The 27,639-nt window shown below is 36.7% G+C and overlaps 1 protein-coding gene across 1 annotated transcript in view; it reads left to right on the forward strand.

Annotated features, from left to right (window-relative positions):
- The first annotated feature begins 1,154 nt into the window (after window positions 1-1,154).
- The window catches only part of CCDC85A (coiled-coil domain containing 85A), a 154,736-nt gene continuing 128,251 nt past the window's right edge, over window positions 1,155-27,639 (forward strand). Inside the window, exon 1 of the mRNA XM_072409507.1 lies at window positions 1,155-1,848. Coding sequence (XP_072265608.1) covers window positions 1,642-1,848 — 207 coding nt within the window. The 5' untranslated portion in view covers window positions 1,155-1,641. The remainder of the gene's footprint in view (window positions 1,849-27,639) is intronic.

Consider the following 27,639-nt stretch of genomic DNA (forward strand, 5'->3'; position numbering starts at 1 on the left):
AATTCACCTAGCTCAGTGAATGTGGTGATAGTTCACTTTGTAAAGGATACCCAATCACATGCACATTCACATTCCTAAACCAACATCTGCCCCAATCATTGGTTGTGTTTGCCTCCCATACCAAAAGTCCCCAAGTTTTTCATGATTGGATCAGCCAGGCATCAAGCATTCCCAGAAAAAGAGTTTGGCCATTTCATTCTTTACATTTATTGGAAGTCAGACCAGCAAATTATAAATTCTCAGGTTAATAAGAATTACTGGTCCGGCTGAATAAGCCAAATTTAAATGAATAACTTTTTAGTTTCTTACAGGGCAACACCACATTTTTGTTAGATCTATTATTTAAATCAGGTTTTTTGAATTTTTTAACACAGGGAACCATTGAAATAACCTTCAGGTCTTCAGGAAACCCCTTGTATAATTACCCCCCCTCTCCTATTGTGTGGTGCTTCCCCCACCCCTTAGATTGCAAGCTCTTTGGGGCAGGGTCCTCTCCTTGTTATGTGTTACTGTCTGTATCTGTCAGTAATTTGCAACCTCTATTTCATGTATAGCGCTACATAATATGTTGGCGCTATATGAATACTGTTTATTAATCATAATATTATCTCCACAGCTCACAGTACATTAGTATGGTGGTCTATGGAAGGAATGGCTCCTACATAGCTGGCCAATTGGAAGAATGCTACCCCTACAGCCAAAAAGATCACTGGTATCAATTAAACTGACCTGAGTGGCACAAATTGCTCATTGCCTAAGGATCCCTTGGCTGAGAAACACTGATATGAATAAATAATATACATTTTATAAAACTTATATAAAAACCATTTTCTATAAAAATAAGTCAAACTAGTGGTGCATGGTCGATATTATACAAAAAAAAATAATGACAGAGTGAAAGTTGTATGACAGCATAACAGGGAATGATTTATGGCTCCAGATAAATGAACATCTACTACAGAAAGTGAATATATATTATTTTCTAGCAGATGACATATACAGTGCTGATCCAATTAAAGAATTGCAAAGAGGAGCAGCAGCATTTTCTTGAGTGCGTTTTAGGATTTGACCAGCAGATGTCGCTAATAGGCTGACATCCCAGCCTAGGCTAGAAGAAGGAGAAGAAAGGGACAGGTCACTTGTGCTGTGTTAGCAGCAGCAGGCAGAGTGTCTTGTGTCTGCTGCAGGCAATGGAACTCTTCTCCAAGTGCAAAGCATTCCCACTGCAGCCCAGAGGAGAGACTATACACAGGCATGCCGGCTGCATCTGCATGGGCTCATTCATTCTGCTGCAGTAGAGCTCAAACCACCAGGACATGAGAACAGTCTGCAGATGCTTTGAAGTAAAGTCATTGCCTCTTCTAAGCTGCTGCTTTCTGATCACTATGATTATTTTTTCATATAGGATCCACTCTGTTTAATGGATTTATCTTCCGCCAAGTAAAGAACTCATTGGTAACACATTAACAAGAATGGCTTGGCTAAAGGCTCTTCAAAGGATCTTTGAATTTTTGGCAAGCTATAGATGTCACTTGTCTTGATTGAACCCAACACTGTCTTGTTCTGATCAGATTGTAACAGGAAAGCCCAATTGTAAGTCTTTTTTTTATTAAAGGGGAACCGAGAAGAAGCAACTGAGAGATGGCCAAGGTTGTTGGGGAAAGTTCTCTGGAGGACCTGGCCAAGGTATCAGATGAGGAGCTGATGAAGTGGACTAAGGAGGAGCTGATTGTCCGGCTCCGCAGGGCAGAGGCTGACAAGATGAGCGCTATGTTGGATCATAGCAATCTGATCCGGGAGGTGAATAGAAGGCTGCAGCTACATCTGGGGGAGATCAGAGGGCTAAAGGTAAGGCAGGGAGCCTTACAGTCATGTATGCATTTATCTCAACATTGCCTCTTTTTGTGCACTTACAGGACAAATAAAAATGGGCTATCAAATATTAGGGATCAATAACAATTCATCCCGGTAGGTATTCATCAACTCATTTTTTTGTCATTTTATTCACTTTATAAAAACCCCCAGTTGTCTGTTTAATTGCAATTTTAAATCACTGCAAGCTACACTGGCTATTTTATCTTACGACTTATATTTATAAAGTGAATGTGACTTTCATTAATGAATCTACTTGGTGCATGTGTTTAAATTATAGTGCATTGATTGTCCGCTGGATATCACATTCACTACTTTATAAATATACCCCATAAGTGATTTCTTGATGACTATGTGACCGATCAATTATTTTATTAATTTCCCATTATTTGAAGGGATCTGTTTTGATGTTACACATTTTATGCCTAGGATTTGATTAGAAAAATGTGTAATTCTTTGGCAAAAGTTGCATGATTCTTGAGTGAAAGCTGTTTGAATCTTAGGTGAAAACATGAGCAAATAGATTCCAAAACTTCACAGAATTGTTATGTGGAAGTGACTTTTCAGGATGAATCAGTTTTCATAAAATAAGTTAGAAAACTCTGTACAATCTGCAATATAACCTATTTAGAATTCTGAGCTACTATCCAAAACCATTAATATTACCATAAAATTAAAAAGCACCCACATATTATGCGGTGATGTACATTAGGGAACCATCACTATAATGACAACTGAATATTGCCCATAAAACTTGCAATATTCATGTTCATCAATGTTTTCACCCAAGATTGGCATAACTTTTATTCATGGTTCCCACATTTACCATATGATTTATAAGTCTTGGGTGAAGACATTGATAAATAGACCCCAGTGTATGCTAAATCAGGCAAATGACCTCCAATAATTGTTGGTGTTCCACCATCTGATCTGGAGTTGCCAATTGGGCTGTAGCCCAATGCTTTAATATTAAGGCAAGATAAAGCCTTCCATTTTTCCCAGGGCATTGAGAGTTAAAGGATTTTACTTGCAGCCTAAAATCTCAGCATCTAGGTGACACCGTCTCCAGCCTCGACTAATCATTACGTAATGTGGCTGGGGGAGGCTTCATGGGGCTTTCTTCCGAAAGAGATGACGTATTTCACTGAATCAAAGCCATAAAATCAGAGGCAGCCCTGGAAGTATTGGAACTGTCAGATCTCCTGGTGCAAACAATGAACATCATAGAAGGAACACCTTGTAAGGTATCCCTGGCAGGAGACTAGGGATCTTCCTGTTAAATAAAATAGGCAATGTTCTTAAGTGTCAATCTGTCATTGCTAACCTTTGATGGGGTTGCTGCAGGTTGTTCCAAGCAGGTTACCTTTAGAAGGAGAATGTTAGCCTGGCTGTGGAGTGGTAGCTTCCTAGATGCTACAGCAATGATGTAATGAGTCACAGAGTAACCATTTCAGTGCTACATACCTGGCACTGCCATGTGCTCTCACAAACTAGATGACATATCGTGCCTTATATATAAGTCAAAGCAAAGAACATTGACAGCGTGCAAGGTGCCTTTGCTAAGAACAATCAGATTTCACCTTGGTTTGTGTTCTCAGGGAATAAAAGATGAAATAATATCATTAGTGATATTTAGAATATTCTCAGCTCTCTCTATGTTTAAGGCAAGTGAGGTTCTAGCCGTTTATTAGTATTATTATTATTATTATTATTAATAAATGGGAGTTATATAGCGCAAACATATTACGCAGTGATGTACATTAAATAGGGCTTTGCAAATTACAGACGAATACAGACAGTGACACAGGAGGAGAGAACCCTGCCCTGAAGAGCTTACAATCTAGGAGGTGGGGGAATGAACAGACAATAGAAGAAAATAGAATAGAGTTAAATAGAATACTTATTTGTTAAATACCATGTAGGTGTATTCTTTAGGGACAAATATTAATGGGTACACTTTGCTGACTTTTTGCTTGCATCTCCAGTGTTATCTAAAATACAGCCAAACCTTTTCGTAAGGGTTTTGCTATCTATATATACATCAGCCTTTCTCAACCGTTTTACCCTACAGGAATCCTTAAAATTATTTTCAGGTCTTAGGGAACCCCTGCTAAAACCAATTCAATGAGTGTCAGTGGGGAAATGCCTGTTACATTAGTGGGCAGTTAAAAGAATATTTCTCATAATGTTGTTCTGAATGCCACACTTAAAGAATGCTAAAATAATCTTTGGTGTTGCAGAACTATGCAGGCACCAAAATATGGGGGGTTAATTATTCACAGCTCAAGGGAACCCCAGGGTCGGATATATACATATATACACATATTTCTATATCTATATATATATATTCATGGAATGCACAAGCTATGTCTGTGCATCACAAAGAAAGTTAATCCAGTAGAGAGAGAGCACTGAGTAGAACTGGATTTAGCATAGGGTGAGAAGAGGAATCACTGATTTTAATACAGATCCAGCATTTTGGTGGTGTGAGAAAGGTGGGCTGCACCCCACTAAAACATTGGATCTTCTCAAATAAGTGAAAACATCGGAGCTATATATTTTGCTCAACCAACCTTGTAGCGCAGCTTCTAATTATTTTTGTGCTTAACAAGACCTGATAAGTCACCAAGGACAATTACACTTTTGTTCCAATTTCCTCTTTTCTGATCTTCATAAAAAAGACAGCAAAACATGAATGTACCTTTGCCTAAGGATATATTCATCTTAGAATATTTTATAAACAATGGAAAATATTTTTTTATTTAGCTTTCTTGTTTTTCAATCTCATGATTCTAAAAATTACACTGATTACTGTATATGTAAAGAAAATCCCGAGTATGTGAATGTAAATTCTGCATTCAATGACTTGGACTCCTCTGGCCAGCAATGCCATTTCGCACCTATGCTTCTGAAAGAGAACAGGATAACATCAAGCAGATAAGTATGAAGGAAGGGCAGATTTAATATCTTTTTACAATACTCTGTAGGTCGCGGTTCACTTAGCGTTCACCACTTATGCTATGATGGATGGATTTGTCTGGTTTTATATTAGGAATATACAGCTCTTGCAGCGTGACCTCTGAATCTAAGTCATACATAATTACTGCTAGTTGAAGCTAAAGTTAGGATGTGCTGCCCGTATAGGCTGAAGGTCCTGCTGACCTGGAACATGAACTCTCTATAGAGAATTTTTTATTTACTTAGAGCTCGATTGAAACTGAACTTAAATTGGCTTAATTTATTCCAGGTGCATGAAAACAAAAGGCAAAGGCTTGCAGTACCCTTTCTGTAGAAATCAGTTTTCTGATTAGAAAAGCCTGAGCCCTAAAAGCATGTTTACTGCTAATTGGGGAGTTCTAGTTTTGTCTGTGCAAGAAGAGACCATCTGCAGAGAGACTACTGCTTCCAGGAAAGGTCTTTTTTGTATCTGCTGGCAGAGGGATGGCTATATCTGTTTTGTTAGGAAATCAAAATGTAAGACTTTGATCCAACAGCCAGTAGAAATGGCAGGCAGGGTGATGTGCATAAACTCCTCTTAAATTATCACTGCGCCCTGATGCAAGCAGGGGTTACGTCTTGTAAGTTGTTTTAAATATCAAAAAGCCTTGGTACCCTCTGACCACCTTAGGTAATACAATGATACAGAACCTCCATGAATCCAATGAAAAAAGTGGGATTGTATGGCTAAAAAGAAGAGGACTAAATTAGGATCAGATATTTGGGAACTGTTTCTATATTTACTATATCTACAGCTTACAGTACATAAGTGTGGTGATTAGTAGGAACAATGTTTTTTACATTGCTGGCCAATGGGAAGAATGTCCCCTTACAGATACCCAAAAAGATCATTGGTGTCAGTTAAACTGACCTGAGAGGAACAAATTGCTCAAGGAACCACGGAGGAACCCTAAGGGTTCCATAGAGGCCTGGTTGAAGAACACTCGACTGGATGATGAAGGACTTCTGCAGGAAATTAGGAAGACTCTATGTCAGTAGTCGCCAACCTTTTTGGTCCGGTGGTCCACTAAAATCACCGCCTCCTGACCGCACATGCGTGGGGAGCGGGGTGTCACTCGAAGTGGGGGAACCTCCCCCAGAGTGACATCATTATGACATTACTCCACCCACTCCCCCATCCCAGATCTGAGCCTGCGATAGGAGAGTGGGTGGGTTGTGTGCAGGGACAAAGCACGCCCATTTCCCTGAGCCAAGAACTGTACTGGGGACATGGTCCGCGGCTCTGGCCGATGCCTCCTTCTCCTGACCCTGCTCGGGGGTGCATGGACCAGAGCCGTGGACCACCAAAATTTTTTCGCGGACCACCAGTTGTGGCGACGACTGCTCTATGTGACTTGCTAAAGCTTCTGTAGCACACTGTACAAAACTCACACTGTGCAGTAAAATAAAAAAAATCAGTGTGAGAAATTTTAGTACAGAAGAGCCTGTACAACTGTGCAAGTCTGAAGATATTTCTGGACTTCAGCATTAAGTTTACCAGTTTTGGATCTGATGTTTTATGTAATTTTTTATTTTTACAAATACATTTCCTAAAACATTATGCACTCATGACATTGATCTCATTCTGTTTATACAGCCAGTTAGCACAGGTCTGATTATATTTTACACTTAGCCCCCTAGGGTAGATTGAGATATGTTTTATGATTCTAGAACTGAGAGCTCATGATGAATAATTACTTATGCAAAGGTCACTTTCAATGAAAACTACCACAGTGATTACTAGATCTATAAATATGGATCTAGCTTATGTTATACATTATACCAGTGATATATACAGCCACTGAACTGTCATTGACACTACTCTGATGGGGTCACGGAAATCTGTTGACCCACGTTTTACAGAATATGTAAATATTCAATGTACATTGCCTTGCCACAAGTTTACTGTAAAGTTAAACTCCAGCTTTACCTTCAGCACAGCTGCACTGAAATTGCTTCCTCTGATTTCACTACAAACTGTGAACTTCTCATAGTAAGCATTAGAAGCTGTTACATGTCAGATAGAGCCAGACTCATTTCCAGGCTGGAGGACATCTAGCATCATCTGGCCGTGCACCAACCCATATTGTATGCGGCCTACCCCTTTTATTTATTGGATGTTTGTGATACCTAAGGTGGCCTAGCCCTTCGGAATGACATTCACCCATTAAGGCATTTTATTATGTGCATAGATGGACCCAACTCACTGTTTGCATCAGAGCTTAGTTATCCTGAAAGTACTACAAATGTTTTTAGGAAGCCCCTGGCCACTGTCTTGCCCCTCCTTCTGGCCATGATCCTTTGAGAAGCAGAAAGACCCACTGAGCACACCAATGGTGTTAAAAAAAATAATTTACGTCCTAATTAGAAGGGAAAGGAGGAGCCAGGTAAGGCAAGATATGGGCAACTTAAGCTTTATATTTGAGAAATTTACAGTCCTCTTGATGTCAGACAGAGCTTTTTGAAGAAAGGAAAAGACAAATGATGCCTTCTGTGGTTTCCAAATCCTATCATTCAATTTTCAAAGAACATTATAAACTGTAAAAAAGGATCTGATTGTTTGCTGTGGGCATTGCCTCGACTTCTTTTTATGTATCAGCAAGCTTTTCATTATTAACAGTTTCAATGTTGAGAGCTCTATCTATGTATACCAGACAATATTTCATAAAAGAGAATGTCTTCCCGAATATATTTTTACATTTGTAGTACTAAAAAAGACTAAAGAATGAAAAGGACTAAATAACGACAATAAACCCACCCTGTATATTATTGCATATGGGACTTTCCAGAATGGTTGTCAAGCCACAGATGGCGCTTGGATTGCTGGAAGTATATTAATTCTTACATACACTTACTCTGGTGTCAACTATTTGAACAAATTTGATAGGGTAAAAAATGTGCCTAAAATTTTAAATTAGCTGTCAAAAATGTGTGTATCACTTTATAATCTACTGGATATCATAATATAATCTGTGGGCCATCAGACTGTAAAAGAGGATAAAAAACAATGTCTTTATACATTTTATAGATTTTCTCAGAAGAATATCTTTCTGGTCCCCGGTAATCCAGTTTTTGTGGAATTGTGATCTGTGATGCATCCTTACATACTTTAGCAACCCTTGTGCCTTCAGGACATTGATTTATTCAGTGTGCAGACTCTGCTGCATTAAATCCTATTACATGGTGTTCCCTCTGACTAATAAGAAGAAGGTCTTGCCTTGGTGACACTCGTCGCACAGTGATGTGCAAATCAGTGCATCTGGAATCTTCTGCGACTACAGAATTTGGCAAATAAAAAACATTTCAATAAAGAATACATATATTAATATACCCAGTATTTTATGATTTCAAATCTGTAGTATTAGGTTAAGTAAACCAAAAGCAGACAGGTCATACATAATGGTGGGCTTTACAGTAAATTGAATATTTCTGTTATTCCAGCACACTTTTGGAGATGTAACAGTAACTTTTGGAGATGTAACAGTAATTCTCAACTATCTTTTTTGCTCCTATATAGTCCTGGGGTCCTGTGTGCATATACCATATATGACCTTTTAACATGGAGGAACCCTTGAAATAACTTTCAAGTCTCCAGGGAACACCTGCTATATTTACTATATCCACAATTCACAGTATATTATTGTGGTGGTCAGTAGGGAGAATGCCTCTTACATTGCTGGCCAATGGGAAGAATGTCATTCTTACAGATATCTAAAAAATACCATTCATCTTAGTTAAACTGACCTGAAAGTTAAAAACTGCTAATTGCTAAGGAACCCCTAGAAGCCTCTGGAGGAATTAGGGTTACACAAAACCTTCAGTGAGAAACACTGGCCAAAACAAAAGTCACACACTATAATTTTCTCAATGGACCCCCTTTAGCTTTGAATATGGTATGCATTCACTATGGTATTGATTCAATAGGCTTGTGCAAAGGCACAACATTTATTTCTGTGCAAAATCGCATTAATTTTTCTTTACATTTTGTATTGATGATAGGTGAATTATGAGTTTAAGGTCTGGTCAGAAAGGTCGCCATTCTGTGAGTGAAAAATTACCTATGATCAGTTCACATTTTCAGCCCAATGAATCCTACCATTATCATCCTGGAATATACTAATTTCATCAGAGAAGAAAAAAAAACATTGATTGAAAAACCTGGTCATTCTGTATATTCAAGTAGCCAGCTGATCTCATTTTTGGGCACGTAATATTGCTATCTAGACCCGATCAACTAAAGCGACCCCAGATCATAACACTGACCCTATTACCTTGGGGACATGGAGCCAGGCAGTGAACTTGCTTTACATGGTTTCTCCTATCCCCCTGTCAAAGTTCTAATGATATTTTTAAATAAAACCTTTCTATTGTGATTACTTTATTTTTATTCTATAGTCATAGCTTTCAAACTATAAGGACCTGCGTTATCAGCATATTCTCTCTGTTGTTCTATACAGTATTAAAACATACTATATGACTTTTAGAGATGGGGAGGAGAGAAAGTTTTTAGATTAAAATATATAGACAAATTGCACGCCCCTATCATGCCCACAACAAAAAATTACCCACCCATCATATAAAAGCTGAATACACAAAAAATAATTGGATAAACCAAGTGCATTTTGTTTTTTTTTTGTTTTTATTAGGTTTTCAGAATATCAAATTTATTTATTTAGAGGCTGGATAAAATCTTTAGTGCAAAACAAGACTGTTTAAGAACTAAATAATACATTGTGTAGAAGTATACAGTATTTCTCTATTCAAAAAGAGGGACAACAGAGGATAAAAGAGAGACAGAGGGACAGTCCCTCCAAATAAAGGACAGTATGAAGGTATGTGAAATTAATAGCTCTAAACAAGAAAAAGTTCTTGGGAACTAATAAACATATAAATTGATGAAGCACACATTACTTTTTATGCATTACCCATGTTTTGCTCAAAGTGTACAGTGTGTACCACTGTGTATGGCAGATTGGTTTGAGGCCATAATGTCTTCTTGCCCTCATTTTATGAAACCTGATCTGTTCCTGCCTTGTGGTTATTGTTAGTGTCCCTTTGGACAACTTCAGTGCTGTGGGCTCCTGGTCATCAACTCTAAGATGTCCTTCTTTTGCACAAATACAGTATGTTCTGGGGGTAGCTGAGTTCTGAGAATGTGCAGTTAGCTGTAGGTTAAAGGTGCAGAGCTAAACTGGGGGATTGGCAATTAGTAAACTGATGATAGACAAATGTCCAAAGTACCAACTAGATAAGATAGTGAATGGCTTGCTATGTGTTAATATATTGATATACAGCATACTTGCACAAGTACAAGAAAAATATGAGTGACCAACAAACTGTTTACCAGAAACCACAGAAACTTACATGTTATGCCTATTTTTCCAGTATATGTTAAAGTGCATGTAAACCCAACAATGAACTTTTCTCATTTGCTCCTTTTTAGTCTATTACATATATTTAGTCTATTACATATACTCCTATATATTGACTGATAACTCCCATAAGTTTATACCTGCATAGTTCTTGGGCCAACACCACTTGGTAGCGCCAGCTGCATGAAACCAGGGACCTTTTAGCTCTATGAATGGGTGGCTTTCTGACAAATGATGGAGGAGAGTATTTCTTCGCTTTGGCAACCAATGTAAATACTATTTTCCCATTGAATGATTAAAGCAGGGGTTTTCTGATGCCAGAAAATATTTTAAGGGTAACAGGTTGAGAAAGGCTGCCCTAAACACAATATGTGCTGCATTTTCCAACCCTCTGCACAAGTTTCTCAGCAGTGCAAGTGCCCCATTCAACCCTTAGCAGACAAGCATATGTCAAGGAAAATAATAAATAAATAAATATATTTATATATACCATACAGTTCTGCAGTACGGGCATTTTTTCCTTGTTTTATCTTTTTAAAGACCCTAAAAGTGCAGAAAAATACCTGTTGATTTGTCTGATAATACTGGGCTGTTATAGGCTGACAACACTTTTGACCAAGACTTTTACAAACTAAACAACTACTCCTATTCCTTAAACTCTACAACATAAAAGTTAACCAAACCCATTCTCAAACAAGGTTCTTCCAGAGGTGTTTAGTGTTTTTTTGAACTGTGGTTGATTGACCTCCAACTTGATGCCTGCATAGTTTTGGGGGCTAACACCACTTGTTAAAGCCAGCTGCGAGACTTTAATGATGTTTTTAGGTGTCTCTAAAGGTGTTCCTCTAGCAATAACAGTAAGTGGACTTTTCTTGGACACCAATTCAAAAACCATTTAAAAACCTTAAGTTTTATTAAGGATTACCTGAGACTGAATTTTTGAAAGGTTCACCAGGGTTAAAAGTTTGAGAAAGGCTTACTTATCCTTTTAAAATACAAACTAAGCAGGCTTTGTGAGATAAGAATACTTAAGAAGAATGCGGAGGACACCTTTGAGAGAACAACTTTGATCACACAGATGTAGCTGTAATAACTATGGTATCACACTGATATTCATATTGAAAATGGTAGCATAACAATCATAATCATGCCAGAATTATTCCAAAAAATTCATAGTGTTGAGGATTACTGCATCAACCCTTCTGTGCTCACTGATCCAAATGTATGAGAACAGGTCTGTTACTCTCAGTTTATTGAAACCTTTCTGTATTATGGCTTTAAAATTTCTTACGGCTTATTCTTCATTTCATACTGTAACTTGAACAGAATTCAGTAGGTTGGTGTTAAAAATACAACACTTTCAATCAGTAAATGTATCATGCCAACCTTTAAATCAGTCACCTTGACATTTCCATGATTATCACTAATCAGGTGGGCTTGCTTCAAATTACTGGTAGTACCAAGTGCTATAATAGCTTTGGTAACATAGAATGAATAGAGAAATTATAGAAAATCATTCCGGGAACAGGCAGTTCCATGTAAAAGGAAGGCCAAAGCTCACAGGTGCACTATGCAATGAAACAAAAATAACATTAAAACAAAAAAAGAAAAGAGTTATTATTGTTGCATAATAAAATAGAAGGTTCTAAAAGATTACTGTTTAGCATGTACCTGTACTGAGAAATTCATTTAACAATTTAGAAGGTCAGAACACATTAATGCAGCTGAATAATTTATAGCAATAGCTTGAATAACATTACACTTTATGCTTAGTGCAATATTTCGTATGAAAATGCTCGCCTAATGTATCCAAATTTTTAAAAAGTGCCTGCTGGCATCCACATAGTTCAAAGTGAGCAAATTGTCATCTACTGTAAATAGGTTTGCTTTATGAATTCAGGTGGAATGGTACATGCAATCAAAAGACATTATTGAATAGATTTACAATACAATGCCGCTTCCAGGGGAAAATGCAATTTTAGCATAGTAAATAGGTCTAGCAATTGTTGGCAAAGACGCCCTGGCAGCCTTTATGTCGTTGTCTGCACTAAATTGCCAGGCTGTAAATATTGTAATTTGCTCCTGTTATATCTCTAAATGGAATATAGGTGGATTTTTTTTTTTTTCACTTCTCCCATTTTCTTTTGCTTGTCAATCAGGCTAGCATACGTCTTCTCATGTCACATAAATAAGAGTCTGCAAATACAAAGAGACACATTAAATGGCCCAGTTGTTTTGTTTGGTAAATGCTTGTTTAAATTCCTCTGTGGAGTTGTGAGAGGCACATTAAATAGCACTTAAATAAATCAAGTGTGAAAAGCATATGGATTGACCATTCCTGTACTGGGAAAATAGCAGAGGAAAATCTGAAAATAAATGGAAATCTAGCTGTTCATTGAGAACACAATGCATAAGAGTTAAATACCTTTTATTCATTCTTATTCATTTATATTGCACAACTCTATACAGGAAGTCCCTGAGTTAAGGACACCTGATATATAGACGCCCCCTAGATAGGAACGAACGGGGCTTCTCTGCTTGCTCCTGTGCAGGAGACTGAATGAGAGAAGGATGGTTTGCATGACTTGCACAAGAAATCTTTTGCTAAACACAGCTGAGGTTGTGGGTGATCATAAGGACTGAGCTCTTTCTGCAGCCTCTTGTAACTCTTTAATGACCAAGACAAACTCTGCAGCTGTTTCTTTTTGCATATTAAAGCACAGCTTGCTCCGGAAGTTAATGAAGGATTTAATGAAGAAGTAGTAACTCACAGTAAGGATTTTATACAGTAACTGACACCATCCTGCCCTATAATATCTTGAGACAAACATCTGTCCAAATTGCATTTTTTTTTTTAAATATTGTACTTGTTCCGACTTACATACAAATTCAACTTAAGGACAAACCTACAGTCCCCATCCCGTATGTAACCTGAATCCAGAACTATACAGACTCCATTAGATGGGAGATCAGTCAGCCAAAGCTCAAAGAACCCACTGGAGAAGCTCTTGGGTCCCATGAAAGCCTGGTTAGGAATGATTCCTCCATGGAACCCTAAGGCTCCACCAGTGGTTATTAGGGGTCCTTAAACTACCTAATTGACCTCCCATCTGATGGTACCTGCAAAGTTATGAATGCAGTGCCACCTGACAGAGCCAGTAGGATGACACCTGTCATCTTTTAGTTGTCTTGAGGGGTAGAATTTGACCAACACTGTAAAGGGCATTCTTTTCTGATTATCACAGTAATGGGGAATTCTTCCCACTGACCCTCAATGAGTTCATTTTCTTAAGTGTTCCCTAAAACTGGAAATTTATTTAAGGGGTTCTCTTTAGTAAATAGTTTGAGAAAGGCTGATCTACACTAATAAATTCCTATGAACGTTGAGCTTTGAAGCTTGCAGAGCTGATGCCATGATATCATAGAGAATTCTAGCTCCTGCACAGCAACTAGAAGACCTTCAGTATTTTCACTATCCTAGTCTAGAGTTCCTCTTTTACTTGTACTCTGAAATATTCTGAAGATAACACTCATTAAAAGTGAAATGTATGATGCTGACTAAATAGTTATAATTTATTAGCACTAACAAGAAATCTATGTTTAAAAATAGCACAGTGATTGCATGTGGTTCAGAAATAAAAGATTTCTTGGAAACTGATATTCCTGCACTTATCAGTGGAATAATTCCTGTACAGTCAGTAATGAGATTCATTATTTTCTTCTTCTTTGTATGGTTGTATGATGGATGCCAGGCATGAGGATGTATACATACTCAGCTATCTAAAGCAGCATTCCCACAGCAATCAGATGACTTTGATTTATCTGTCTCAGCTCAATGTGGTGTCTACAGGAACATGTCAATTATTTATAACGCATGTTGCGTGCACAACACATCAAGCATGCATTATATAAAGACCAAAATGTATATTAATGTTCGCTAAAGCTGTTTCAGCAAACATAATCAGTTTGATTAAAGTGAACCTTTCAGTAAGTTTCCTAGTCTGGATGAATACATGACTGATATTTCATAATATAAAGCAAGCATATTATTTTTCAGAGAACCAGGTGTCATTAAAAAATAATCCTTTAGATTCAAGCCAGGTGACTTTGCCTAGGCTAAGATGATGCCACCAGTCTATTGCAGAATGAATGGAGCATTTACTTAGTCTCCTTACAGCACAGTTCTTACATTGTAGTATTGTAACTTTGAATACAGTTACAAGGTAAGAGGTTGCAGAAAAGGGCTGATCTCAAAAGACAAACAGATGAAGGCACTGTCAACTAAGGATGAGCGTTTCTCTGGCATTCTCGCAAAAATTTTCTCGAACCTCAGATGGTTTCGCTAAATTTCAGTGAACCGATTTCGCGAAACCTAGGAAGATCTAGGAAATTTTAACAGGAGTCTTCGCAGGGAATCCTCCTGTTTGTGATTCCCTGGGCATTAGAGGTTAATTAACCTCTAGTGCCGGGGATATTCTCACTGAATGCGTGGCCAGCCGCATTAATTGAGAAGATGTGTGATCCCCGGCACTAGAAGTTAATTAACTTTTTTTTAAAAAATTAGACCTCGATCAACGAATTTAACGGTCAACGATCAAATTCGCCGTGAGATCGAGTTTTAAAAACTTGCTCGCTCATCCCTACTGTCAAGGGGGCTAAATCATATATATCAGCTTTTAATGTATAGTCTTCTATTCTATTCTACTTATTTATTTTTATGATCTCATAAAAAATTGATGTTTTAAAGGTAAAATAAAATCCACTTTTCCTAAATAAATGGCTTTCTGCACTATGGTTTATTATATGGAGACTTACAAAAAGTCTTTTTTGCTGCTTTTTTAATTTGGGCACTCATTTTCGTAGAAAACTTCTGCACAAAAGCTAAGTGCAGAAAAATTTTATTCTGAGTTACTACACAGAGATATGTAAGGCATACAAAATGACTCCAATATTCAAGAATACAGACTGCTCTTCAATTGATCTGGATAGTTTGACACAATATAATTTGGTTTCATTAGCAGTATGCAGTGCGGGTTTAACTTACTGTGAGATATTATGGCTTCATAAGTAACAACACAAAATTCATCCACAAGTTTGCAGCAAAGACACTGCATCCAGTATACAATGTTATCTAGAGGTCAGTAAACAATGCAGCACTATTCTAGTAGATCCAAACCCAATTACTGCATAATATTAAATATAAACCAATACGAATATAAAGCAATTCACCTATTTTACCTGAAAATACAGAAAATGCAATGACTAGCTCTGAATGTGGTAATTAAATATGACCGTCATTGCTTTCATTCAAAACAGTGAACAAAAGAAATGTCAATGACGTTTATGCAAATATATAGATCCATGTTGTTTGTTTTTCTACAACATTTATTTCAAAGTGAAAAAAATAAAATCATTTGGGATCAGTCCTTATATCTTATTTTACCCTCCAATTTTTTACCAGTTACGGTATTTTGTACTTTTAGTTGGTTATGATGGGTTACTCACTCCTAAATAATCTTTTGAGCATTATTGTTAGCCACCTGTAGATGGAACTGTGTCCTCATGTAAAGTGTGTAACAAACTCGCGTATCTTGTCTTCAACAGCAACAGTTTGATCCGTTCATACTTATATATGGTACTAAAATTACATATAAGTGTTAACATAATATTATTTCAGATTTTATCATTTTTAATATAATACAGATCTTGAAATCTTGCAGGACCTTACACTCTTCCTGTTATTCCTACTGTGCTGTACTTTGTTGTCACTCTTTGTTATCACATACACACTTGTATTAAGACTGGAGAAAGCTGTTTTACAATATGCAGGCATAGGCCACCAATGGCACTTTCAGGAAACCTGTAAAGAACAATGATATGCAACTGATGTTGGAGCATATCCAGGTAAACAGGGAAGGCTGAAAAAGTCTGGGCCCCCTGAAGCAGTCCTACTCTTAAAAAGCTGTATACATATCAGGTATCTTTGGTCCAGTATACAGGTCTTTACAGGTCTTTTTCGCTCTCTTCTATTTCTGATAGTGGATTGATTCTAAAAGTTATAGATAGGGACAACATTTATTGATGGAATAATGCCATTTGCACCATTCTTCTATTAGTCTACCTTTAAAAAAAATAAACATTTTCAGCTATTTTTAGCTATAATATTAGTTTGTTGTCATTGATTTTTTTGGCAAAGCATGCAGGAGTTTAAAGTGGAACTAAACTTATTGGTGTGGGTGTGAAGCAGCACTTGCCATTCATAGCACACACCTTCCCTTTTCCTAGCGCTCTGCAGCAATAACCAGTGAAGTCCAAAATCCTGTCACTGATTAGTCCTCATCTTTGCTCCTGACTTTTCTGAGTCCACCGTGTGTTTGTTATTGGGTGACTACTGATGATGTAACTAGGTTTATTTTTGGTGGTGTCAGGAATAGAGCCAAGCTCCACATTTTGTGTATAATCAAAAAGCTACCAGTAGCAGGGTAAAAAGTTTTTTTGGTCAAAAGAGATTTTGCATGACTCTTTTTCCACAAAACTCTACCTGCACATGACCTTTTGTATTTGGGTTTAGTTCCACTTTAAAATAAAGTGTTTTTCAAAACAGGAGATCATCATTTCCTGATTTTCAGTGGCTACACTCATGGTCTATTCCTTCATGAAGCTTGGACTGTAGCCACCAATTAATAATTTTTAGGGGGTTCCCTATGCTAAAAAGGTTGAGAACCACTGCTCTAAAAACTTACAGTGACTCTCGGAGTTGCCATTGAATGTGATTATGTAGTGCATTGTGATACAGGTAGCGTAGTACAGATTCTGGGTAGAGAAGGGCATGGGCAGGCTCTTAAGAAGGAGGTGTTGGTGAAAGGTGCTCTTCCTACTAGTTGTTAAGCTACTGCAGCAAAGTTTTGGATTCAGACCGTTAGTTCTATTTTCATGTATTTTGTCCAACCTGGAATGCAATCTGCTTTTATAAATGTTTTCACACAAGATTCCCACAACTTTTTCTTAGGATTCTCACTTTTTCAAAATTGAAAATATGGAAAGACATGAGTAAAAGCTGTGTGAATCTTACATGAAAACATTTATAAGTTAACCCTTTGTCTTAAAGTTGGGGTTTAGATCTAATTACAGTAGTGTACAGTGTAATATATGACTATGCAATCTGTAGCAATAAATTATAAAAGAATGGTGTCCCAACAAAAGAAAAATGGCTTACCGCTACAATTAGGAAGATTAAAAAAAACTGGAAATAAAAATGAATGCTGATCAATTTTATTTTACTTTAGCTAGAGAAATGCAATGCACTTTGTACAGAAACTTTTAGAATAAATCATCTTTAATAACACTACATGAAAACTTGTGTTATTTTCGGTTTGTGAATGATTATTTTTTTAGCCGCACATCTGAAATGTATTTTCTTTTTATATTTGTGCTTTTATAGATATGTATCTTTGTACTCATTCTTTCCAGTGAGATATCTAAAATTCTCATCAGCTGGTGTATTGATCCAGAGAAGGTGGTTATAGAAAGGAAATTAACTTGTATCTGATACTATGAAGAAACACCTAGCATCAATATGGTACAGAATTTTTTATTAAAAGGCGGGTGTCTGACAGTCTGAAGTAGATGCAGTATATGGATTTTAATATGTAGACTATTGCTGCTACATGGAAGCTGTACTACTACTACAGGAAGCACAGAGACTTTTTGTACTACCTTATTAGAAATAGCATTCTGGGAACATATGGATTAAGCCTCTTTCGGGTAAAACGCGTTAGAGTTGGCAGAGTCTCAGTAGGTAATGTGCAGTGCATCTTGAAGAATTTATTTCCCTGTGCATGTCTTAAATGCAGCTGCTTTTCTTGTCTTATGATTTCTAATATGTGGATTCTGGTTAGCCTGGGCAAAACGAGACAGTAGAACTTTGCTTTTAAGATTTTTTTTCTGAGACTGGAGAAACATATCAGGAGCAAGCACAAAAAATATAATTCTAACTCAGAATTCAAACAGAATCCAGGAGTATGACATGCATTTGTATGCTAGTGTTATATAGATTTGAAATAGTTAAGAAATAAATTACATTCTTTGTTTTTCAACCAAAAGAATATAATATTTTGGATTGAGTTTATTGCAGTCTGTGACCTCTTTGATGATATTTAGCTTTATATAATGTCTCAACGACTGGTGTCAGCAGAGCAGAAGAATAAGGGTAAATTCTTACTTATATCAGTTGTCCCTGGACAGGTACAAAAAGATTTTCTCTTTGATTCAATCAGTTGGCACAGCTGCCAGGGTTAGGAAGGGTTGTTGTTTATCTGCCTAGAAAGGAGGGAGGCTTTTTCATTTGTGAGCTGGTAGGGATGATGTAAGATGTTTTATACTTTTCTAGGTTTTCTAAAAAATGTCTACCTTTAGCAAGATCAAATGTTTCCCAAAATTGAGGATATATGTGGCTAGATGTGAGCTTAGATATGCCATTGGAGAACTTTCTTACGATTCATGAGCTTCATTTAGCTCCTCTATTCTATTCTTCATTTAGCTCCTCAGCTCTGCAACCATATGTAATAATTAGTAAAGTGTTGACTTGTTTTTGCCGTTCTTTGAGCAGTTTATGCATTGTTGTCAGGATGGCATTCTTATGTGTTTCAGCAAAGTTTGTAAAAAAATAAATAAAAATTCCTTTGTAAAATACTTGTATGATGAACTATTCCAACCATTTTCCAGCGCAAATGGGACTCTCCCCACTATCCCCCGTTTATTCTATCAGTAGAACCGTTTTTGTGACATGTGCGATCTAATATTGATGTGAAAGGTGTGAGCATTGGTGCTATTGAATATAAGGTGGGGCCTATGCAGATGACCTGCTATTTTATTTTTCCTCACCAGTTATGACACTTCCTAATCTCTTGGCGGAACTTAGTAAATTTGCGGAACTATCCATTTATAGGATCAATCTGCACAAGTCAGAGGTTCAGAACGTCACCATTTTTAAGGCGACCCAAACAGCTCTAGCTCCCACCTTTCCCTTTAAGTGTGCTTCCTCTTCAATCACGTACCTTGGCACCCAGATTCCTGCAAACCTGTCACATACAGTAGAACCTAATTTCCTTCCACTTGATTTGGAAGGTGTAACATTTTAAAAATCAACGTAATGCCCAGACTTGTTTATAAATTGCAAGCATGACCTGTATATATACCACCACAGTAAATTCAGGTCGGAATTTATAAAATGTATCTGGCATTCCATTCCATGGATTGGAGTAAAAACTTTGAGACTTCCCAAGACAAGTGGGGTAATGGCGTTCATAGATTCTTTGTTGTACCACCAAGCCGTATATTTCGCTAAATTATTAGACTGGTGTACTAATAAAGGCTCCAAGCTCTGGATACGATTGGAAGATGCTCTTTCACTGACTCCAATCGACTCTTTAGTCTGGGCTCCTGAGACAATCAAGGCTGATGCTTAGACACCCCTTGATTGGACCAACCTTAAAGGTAGTCTCCAAATACTTTGCTTTTCAAAACATGGGTACTTACCCATCTCATCTATCCTCTATGGTAGGAAACCCAAATTTCCCATCGGGAATTTCGGATCCATTTTTCCGCCTATGGTGTAACCAAAACGTTTATAAAGCAGTACATTTCCTTCAAGATAGGTCCTGGATTTCTTTGTCAACTTTTCAATTCTGGATTTCTGGATTTTCTTGTAAAAGACAAGGAGCTGCCCTCTTTAGGCATGTGGTGCAATATACAACTTACCTGTGTGCTTAGGTCTCTTCTGCAGCACCATATATTTTCTCGCCCCCTATTGTCTTTGGAGTCTCTATGTGCAACACAGAACCTATTGAGAGGTACTTTGTCATATGCATACCAAATGACCTTAGCTGTTTAAACTCCTGCTATTCTTAGCTTTGTAACCAAATGGGAGGCAGACCTTAATATGCAGTTCACTGAAGCCCAACAAGAAACGATGCTCCATTTTAGTCATAAGGCCTCCATCAGTAATAAATACCAGGAGATGAACTACAAATTGGTTACCTGTTGGTATAGAACGCCCTCTAAGCTGACCAAAATGTATCTCCACACTGATAATACTTGTTGGCGATGTAAAACAGATCCCAGCACTTTATTGCATATTTTCTGGGACTGCCCTGGGCTGTCCATGTTCTGGATTTCTGTAGCAGATTTATTCTTTAACTCACAGAGGTCGATATTAAGGGTAAACCTGCATTAGTGTTATTTCACATTTCTGACATGCCGAGAAAAGTATATAAAAACGTTTCCTGTTGACTGTTGCAAAAGCATGCATGCCGGCTTGCTGGAAGTGTGACAAACCTCAAACACCCTGCCAATGGCTGAAGAGAGTGGCTGATATTTACCGTATGGTATTATATGTATTATTTGTTTGGACCTTCATGTGTCTCAAAAAAAAATGTATTTGAAAAAATACTTTTTATATTATCTATAAAAGAACACATTGGGCCTGTATTTGTATTATAGGTTGCACTGCCTAAATCATTTCTCATCAGAAATTCCTTTTGAATATCTTTCTGCAGTTTTTTTATAACTGCAATAACTGAACAGTGCATATGAATGTGGTATTTTCCTTGAAACCATCGGAAACATCACACGTTTATATCAGTCATCTAAGCACCCATTTACACTAAAAAACAGTGCGATGCAACACACAGTTTTGCACATCCATGTGTATTGCATAAGGCAACCCATTTAAATTCATGAGGTTGTCAACTGATCCCAATGAATGTCATTTTCATCCTTTAGATAAAAGTTTGATTCTACTATATAACACAAACGCTATAATGGTAGTTATTCATTTTAAAGGAGGAATATGTTAATTATGTATTGCAGCCGATAAAACATTTGCCTCTTTCTAATATCAAACACATCTTAAACTATATTCTCATACATGATTGTTTCTGAATAGCAGGCATTTTCTCCAGTTGGCCCAATGAACAATATACAATATCTGTAGAACAATGAGTACAGAATTCTACTTCACTTGACTTGGCACAGTAATCTTGCTTTTAAGAGAATCGGTGCCTCACCTACATTGAACTCATTTAGGAATTGAGTGTAAATAGAAGTGTGGGTGTTCAGCCATGATGGAAGCAGATTGAAATTCAAAATGACCACATAAATATAAAAAATGGTATATCATTGATGTTTTCACCTGGAAATAACACACTATATGCATTGCGTTGACATGTATCTAGATGGCTCTTGATAAACTGTTCCCTAAAACTATTGGAGTTGAAAAGGTTTCAAAATAGATGTGGGATACAATTGATATTTGAATAAGATGACCAAATGGTTGGTTCCCAAAGCAAATGGAGTGATTCTTGAGTGGTCAACATTAAAGTAACTCCTTAATCTAATCCTTAATCATAACCGTGGAATGACAGTAATCAATGAAATTGATTGATTGAAAATGGGGATTTATGTTATGACTACAGGACAAACCTACAACAAGGGTTATTAACTATTCTCTATTCTATGAAAAGTGTTGGGTTTAGATAAACTTTAAACTAAAACTTTTCTTAAAAAATATGTTTTTTTTTCAAGAAGACATCTTTCTTCTTGCAACAAACAGTACTATACTGCATATTCCTAGCCATTACGACATTTGGGTCGATGGAGTTGGGTGGCAGAGTTGATGTTACATCATCAGCGGCTGTCCGGTATCTGTATTCAGAACTTGGAAAAAGTAGTGGAAATGATAGTAGTCAGAGCAGGTAGAATCAAAAGAAATAGTTCTGAACTGGCTGACACACTCCTAGGTGAGTTCATCATAATGCAAAAGAGCAATGGACATACAGTTCCATTTTAAGGTTTACTATGAAAAACCATAACCCACTTTTATACTTTCTTCACACTAAATTATATTTACTTACTTTGTAATGCCTAAACCTAACAGTCAGTCACCTGGCAGGAACACTTGGCACTGGAATTGAGTTCTCCATGACCCTGACCCCCATACAGATTGTACAGTTTACCCTTTCTATTCGCCGCTGACTAAGCTATTGATCCTTAAGTTCCCACTCACTTTGAATGTCATCTTTAACTGTATCCACCCATACCATATCTGTTTAAGTTGTAGGCAGTAGCAGAGGAAGGAATAATGAGCTCTCAGCCATCTCTTCCCAAACTGGAGACATTAAAGATGTTTTTGAGACTCATCTTTGATCTGCCAGTTGGAGAAGTCAGTTACTTAGTAAGAATCTTTTTAGTCATCTTTGAATTTAAAAAAAATATCTACAAAAGTATGTCAGATGAGTAAGGATAATTTATACATTGAGCCCTTTTACATTGGAGAGAATTATGAATTTATATGGTTTTTGGGTTTTTTTATTTAAATTTTTAAGCTGTGACCTGATATTTTAAAGAATATTTAGTTGATCCATTATCATCCAAAAATATATAGTTTGTAAAACCTGCTGAGCTTACTCATAAGAAAGAGCATAAAATAGTTAACTTTAAATTAAGCCAATTTCATTTTTTCAAGATTTGGATACAGCTGTGTGGGGTTAGCTCTCTGTGTAGGTTTAATGACTATTGGTGTCCAAAATAACTGGAATCATCCTCACTAACTAAAAGTTATTACTGTCACCGAGACTACAAATGTTGAAAATCAAAATTTTGATTAGTTACAGTAACAGGAATAGGAAATCTTTCTAATAGAGCGTCTGTCGCAATGTCAGATTAAAAAAATGGAGAATTCAGAAACATTTCATCTCACTGTCTGTTGTGTCTTTACCTGTTGTGGAGGCTTTCGCTCGCTTTTGTGTTAGCCCATAATAGAATCTCTTTAACCAGAACAGACACAAAGCAAAACAAAAAATATTTTCACTAGCATGTGGAAGGTTTACAACTTGTGAGCAAGTTTCCCCTGCGATCCATTCCTTCCTGTCCCAAGGACAACTGCACCTATTATTTCATGTAAACCGAAAGTAGGGAGAAATCTCAACAGTAATAAAAAGTTCCCTTTCACCCTCTAATAAAGGAAAAGTTTGAACAGAGTTAAGCTTTACTACATGATGTTTCTAATCCAATCTTCTTTCTTTCTACTTTTATAACACTGTATAGGCAAACTAAACTTTACTGGAATGTCATTGCATTCTCTGACAATTTATGCCACCAATAAAATTCTTGAGAGGCTTTATTGTGGAGTTCACGTCAGTGGATTTTATCACCAGATGACTTGCGGTGAATCCTTCTGTTTCTTTAGAGCTATTTGATTACTTTTCTGAATGATACATGTTGTACCATGGCACTTAAACCAGAGAAAAAAAAGTTCATTCTTCAAACTTTAATAAAATAGGAATAATAACTGGCTCCTGAGCACTAAATATGTAAAAATGTATAAACATTATTTTAGTAATACAATTCTCAAGTTTTCCATAACCTCTGTTTTCCTATAAATTGTAATTGTTATCCTAGTCCAAGAATGCCATTTCAAATTTCAGACAATTTATAACTGAAATCGAAGCAAAAAGGTAAAGAAACATTTAAAGGAGAAAAAAAATATATATATCTATATATATGCAATATGGTGATCAACACATTGGGCTCTGTTTAAAAAAGAGGGAACCTGACATTACCTCAAACATTCCCTCATGGGAATCTTGTTTTTTAAAACGATTCCACTGTTAAGAGTGCAGCAAGAAGTACATGTAAGAAATACATGTCATATTACTCTTTACGGGTAAATAGGAGAAAAAAGCCCCAGTATCGTTTTGGGAAAAAAGTGCCAGTTACCATTGGTGTGGATAGGGGGAAATTCCTTCATCTTAAAGAAAAAAACAATGCTATTTGTCAGTGGTCAGTGAATGGAATAAATAGGGAGGGGGATACCAGGTGTCTGTAGGAGAAAGATTGCCTTAACAAAGGAGAATAGGAGTGTGTAAGGGTGATAGAGCAAATTTCATTTCATTTCGGAAAAAATATCAAATGGTAGGGTTGCTGTTTCTGAGAAAACATTGAATGGTTTTATAGTCTCTTTCCTTTTATTAACAAATTCTATTTTTACTGACAAGGCCAGTACAATACTGCCTACGTGGCAACCCTGAACAGTAATAGGCTCACCTTGACTATCAGATAGAAAATGCCTAAAATGTGTCTGTCCCTGTTCTTGCTGATGTAAATCTGTCTTGCTGTTGGCCAGTTTGTATAAAATTCTCATTAGGAATTAAGAGACTAATGATACCACAGTAGGATATTTTAATTTTCCTAAAAAAAGTACAGACAGGTGCTTTAAAGCAGTTCAAAATTGGTCAGCAGCAGGACAGTTTATTTAGGTATAATAAACCTAAAAGTTTAAATGTCTAACTTTTATTTTATCTATAGGGATAGTGAAAGGGTGTGGTGAATTTGACTGATAAATTGTAGGATGATTTATGTGCACACTGTTTTTCCACCCATGGGTATACCAATTAAATTTGCTTTAAAAACCCAAAACTTAAATGTGCTATCAACATTTATTAAACATGAATATGCCCCTAAAATAAACGAAAAATTCAAAATACAATTTCCTTAAACAAAAACATATTTTTCTTTCTTTCAAGCAAATCTGCACAAAAATGTCTCTGGGACCTTAAATTGTATATCTTCATTATCAACTTATGATAGAGGCAACCCCAAACCTTCTCCTTATTAACAATAAAGTTTTATGCACATGTTTATTTATTTGGAAATCAAGGAATATAGTGTACATTACACACACTCAGCAATCATTGAAAAAAGTTTTCTTGGATCCCCTCATAAATCAAACTCAATTTTTTATGAATAATTGGTTGGATCCCTGGATGATTATTCATGTTTTAAGGTAAAGAGCAGATAGCGACATACTCTTTTGAAAGATAATTATGCAGAATGCTCATGTTTAAAAGTAAGCTTTCAAGACAGACACATCTTTTGTAGCCTTCAGTTTGCTTTCATTTGTTATCATGTCATGAAGAATACATTGAATGCAAAGATAAAAATAAAATATCATTCCCGCTGAATCATTTAATATAAACGACTTGTCTTTGCCTGAATGTACAGCGTTATCCTTTCATAAAAATTTATATTCTCATTTTTTTGTGTATGTCTTGGTTGGAATTTTTCCATCAGTATTATTAAAACCCTTAAGACTTTTATAGTACTGCTACTTGTCTTCTGAAAAATGTTCCCCAACTGTGTTTTTTATTGTACACAGTAAATTTTTGCAAAGCAACACTCATCTTCGCATATGTCCTGTACCTAATGATCCAGTGCGACTAGGAACATTGTGTTGTGCTATTAAAAAGAAATTATATAATAAAATAATTTCACCACTATTTTAGATTATCTCATTTTGTCAAGCAGCCTACTTTCTAAGCGCTGTTTTAAATATACTTTTTCTGTCTTATGTTTGTATAGTTGGTGATAGCTTGCAAAAACTATTTCTGTGGAGTTAGAATTTACAGGTTATTAAAGTGACCCTGTCTCTTAAAGCAGAACTATACCAAAAAAAAAAAAAAACACACTCACCTTTACTTCTACAAAGCCCCCAACTCCTCCAATGCTGTCCTCCTTCGGGTAACTCTAGAGGAAACTCTGAGCACCACCATCTTTGTCTGTATTCTTCCTTCTGGCTACAAGGCATGACATACTGCTGTAAGTGAAAAAAAAAAGAATGCCAATCTCACTGAGCATGCGTGAGATCTGCATTTTTTTCCAAAACAGGAAAAAGCCACTAACCTGCTGCGGCAGTAAAGACAGTAGGGGAGGAGATTCCCATTTTAATAAAAAGGTAATTTTTACTTTTCATAAAAGGGTTGTCTACCCTTTAATGTCAGTAGAAATTTTGTTGATAGGTCTCCCTAGAAAAGCTGTCTTTAAAAAAGTGAATACTGACCTCTTTGGCTACCTGCACTGCTGAGCATTGATCCACTAAAGCTTCTGCAAAAATAGAATTCTCTGGGATTGTCAGTGTCCCCACTGGGTTCAGGTGATCCTCTGTCTGATCCCTACATCACTTTTGTCTTAAAAGAAGCCATCTAGTACACCATGGGATGGACTGGTTTCTACAGAAACTTCAGCCAGTGCTATTTCTTCTGTAATTAGAGAAAAGTGAACCCTGACAGTTAGGTTTCAGGAATTTTTTATGTGGATGTTTATTCAATTTTTGCAGTAACTGCCTGACACCATTCCATTCCTCTTATGAGTAATAAAACATTAGGAAGTGCCCTGCGTCTGCTATCTTAAACACCTATAACTGATGTATATATTGAATGTAGAAGTCAACATTAACTGCTCAATGCCCCTGATTCACCAATAAAATCCGCGCTCGCTGGAAGCGCGAAAATACGCGCGGCCAGCGATCGCGGTTTACCGCGGTCCGGAGGGAATTTGTAAGGGGAATTTGGGAATATGGTGTGTTTTTTTTCATTAAAAAAAAGTATATAAGACCTACCCTGAAAATAAGACCTAGTGTGTTTTTGGAAGCCCAAAAAAATATAAGACAGTGTCTTATTTTCGGGGAAACACGGTAATAATAATTGTGTCATCAAGATTGAAGATAAATATTTAAAATTTACCAACACTTTTTTATCCCAACATTTTCATGGCAAAAGCCAACCCCAGTTTGTTTTGGCTGTAAATTGGTGATCCTGAAGTGCACCTGTTGGTGTAGATGGAATACCCAGCCTCCTCCCTCAAACACTGAGAATCCCAAATGTGAAACAAATGCTAGTACTTAGATTTTGAAATTTTCATAGCCACCAATCAGATTTAAACTGTGGAGTTCAGAATGTGATTGTTGATTTAAAGACCCTGATTTAATAAAGCTCTCCAAGGCTGGAGGGGATACATTTTCATCAGTGAAGCTGGGTGATCCAGCAAACTTTGAATGGATCTCGGGAAAGTCATTAGCTATTTGTTAGCAAATGTTTTCAATTCTGTACTAGGTCCATTCTAGGTTTGCTAGATCGCCCAGCTTCACTAATGCAAGTGTATTATGGCCTTGGAGAGCTTTAATTAATCAAGGCCAAGGACTGAAGTTACACAACACAGACTTCTGAGAACACGATTACTGCTATCTTCCTGATGTTCTCTGAAGACCCATAATAAATCCAAAATCTGCCTTATAAATTAATATTTATCTAGTTGTCATTTGGAGCTATAGTCACCAATTAGTAGCATATTGGATAAACTCTCTGCATGAATATTTATTTAGCAAGTTAGATTGTTAGGCTGTTCATTGATTTCACTTAATATCTTTATTTATTAATTCATTCATTGTGCACCAAATGTTGTAGCCATAATTATTTAGAAAAATTATAGGGCATATTTGTGTTGTCATATTTTTCTGTATATGTGACATTGTAAAGGAAGAAATGTTGAGATCTGATAACCATTT

Source organism: Pyxicephalus adspersus, chromosome 4, assembly GCF_032062135.1.
Source record: "Pyxicephalus adspersus chromosome 4, UCB_Pads_2.0, whole genome shotgun sequence".
NCBI lineage: Eukaryota > Metazoa > Chordata > Amphibia > Anura > Pyxicephalidae > Pyxicephalus > Pyxicephalus adspersus.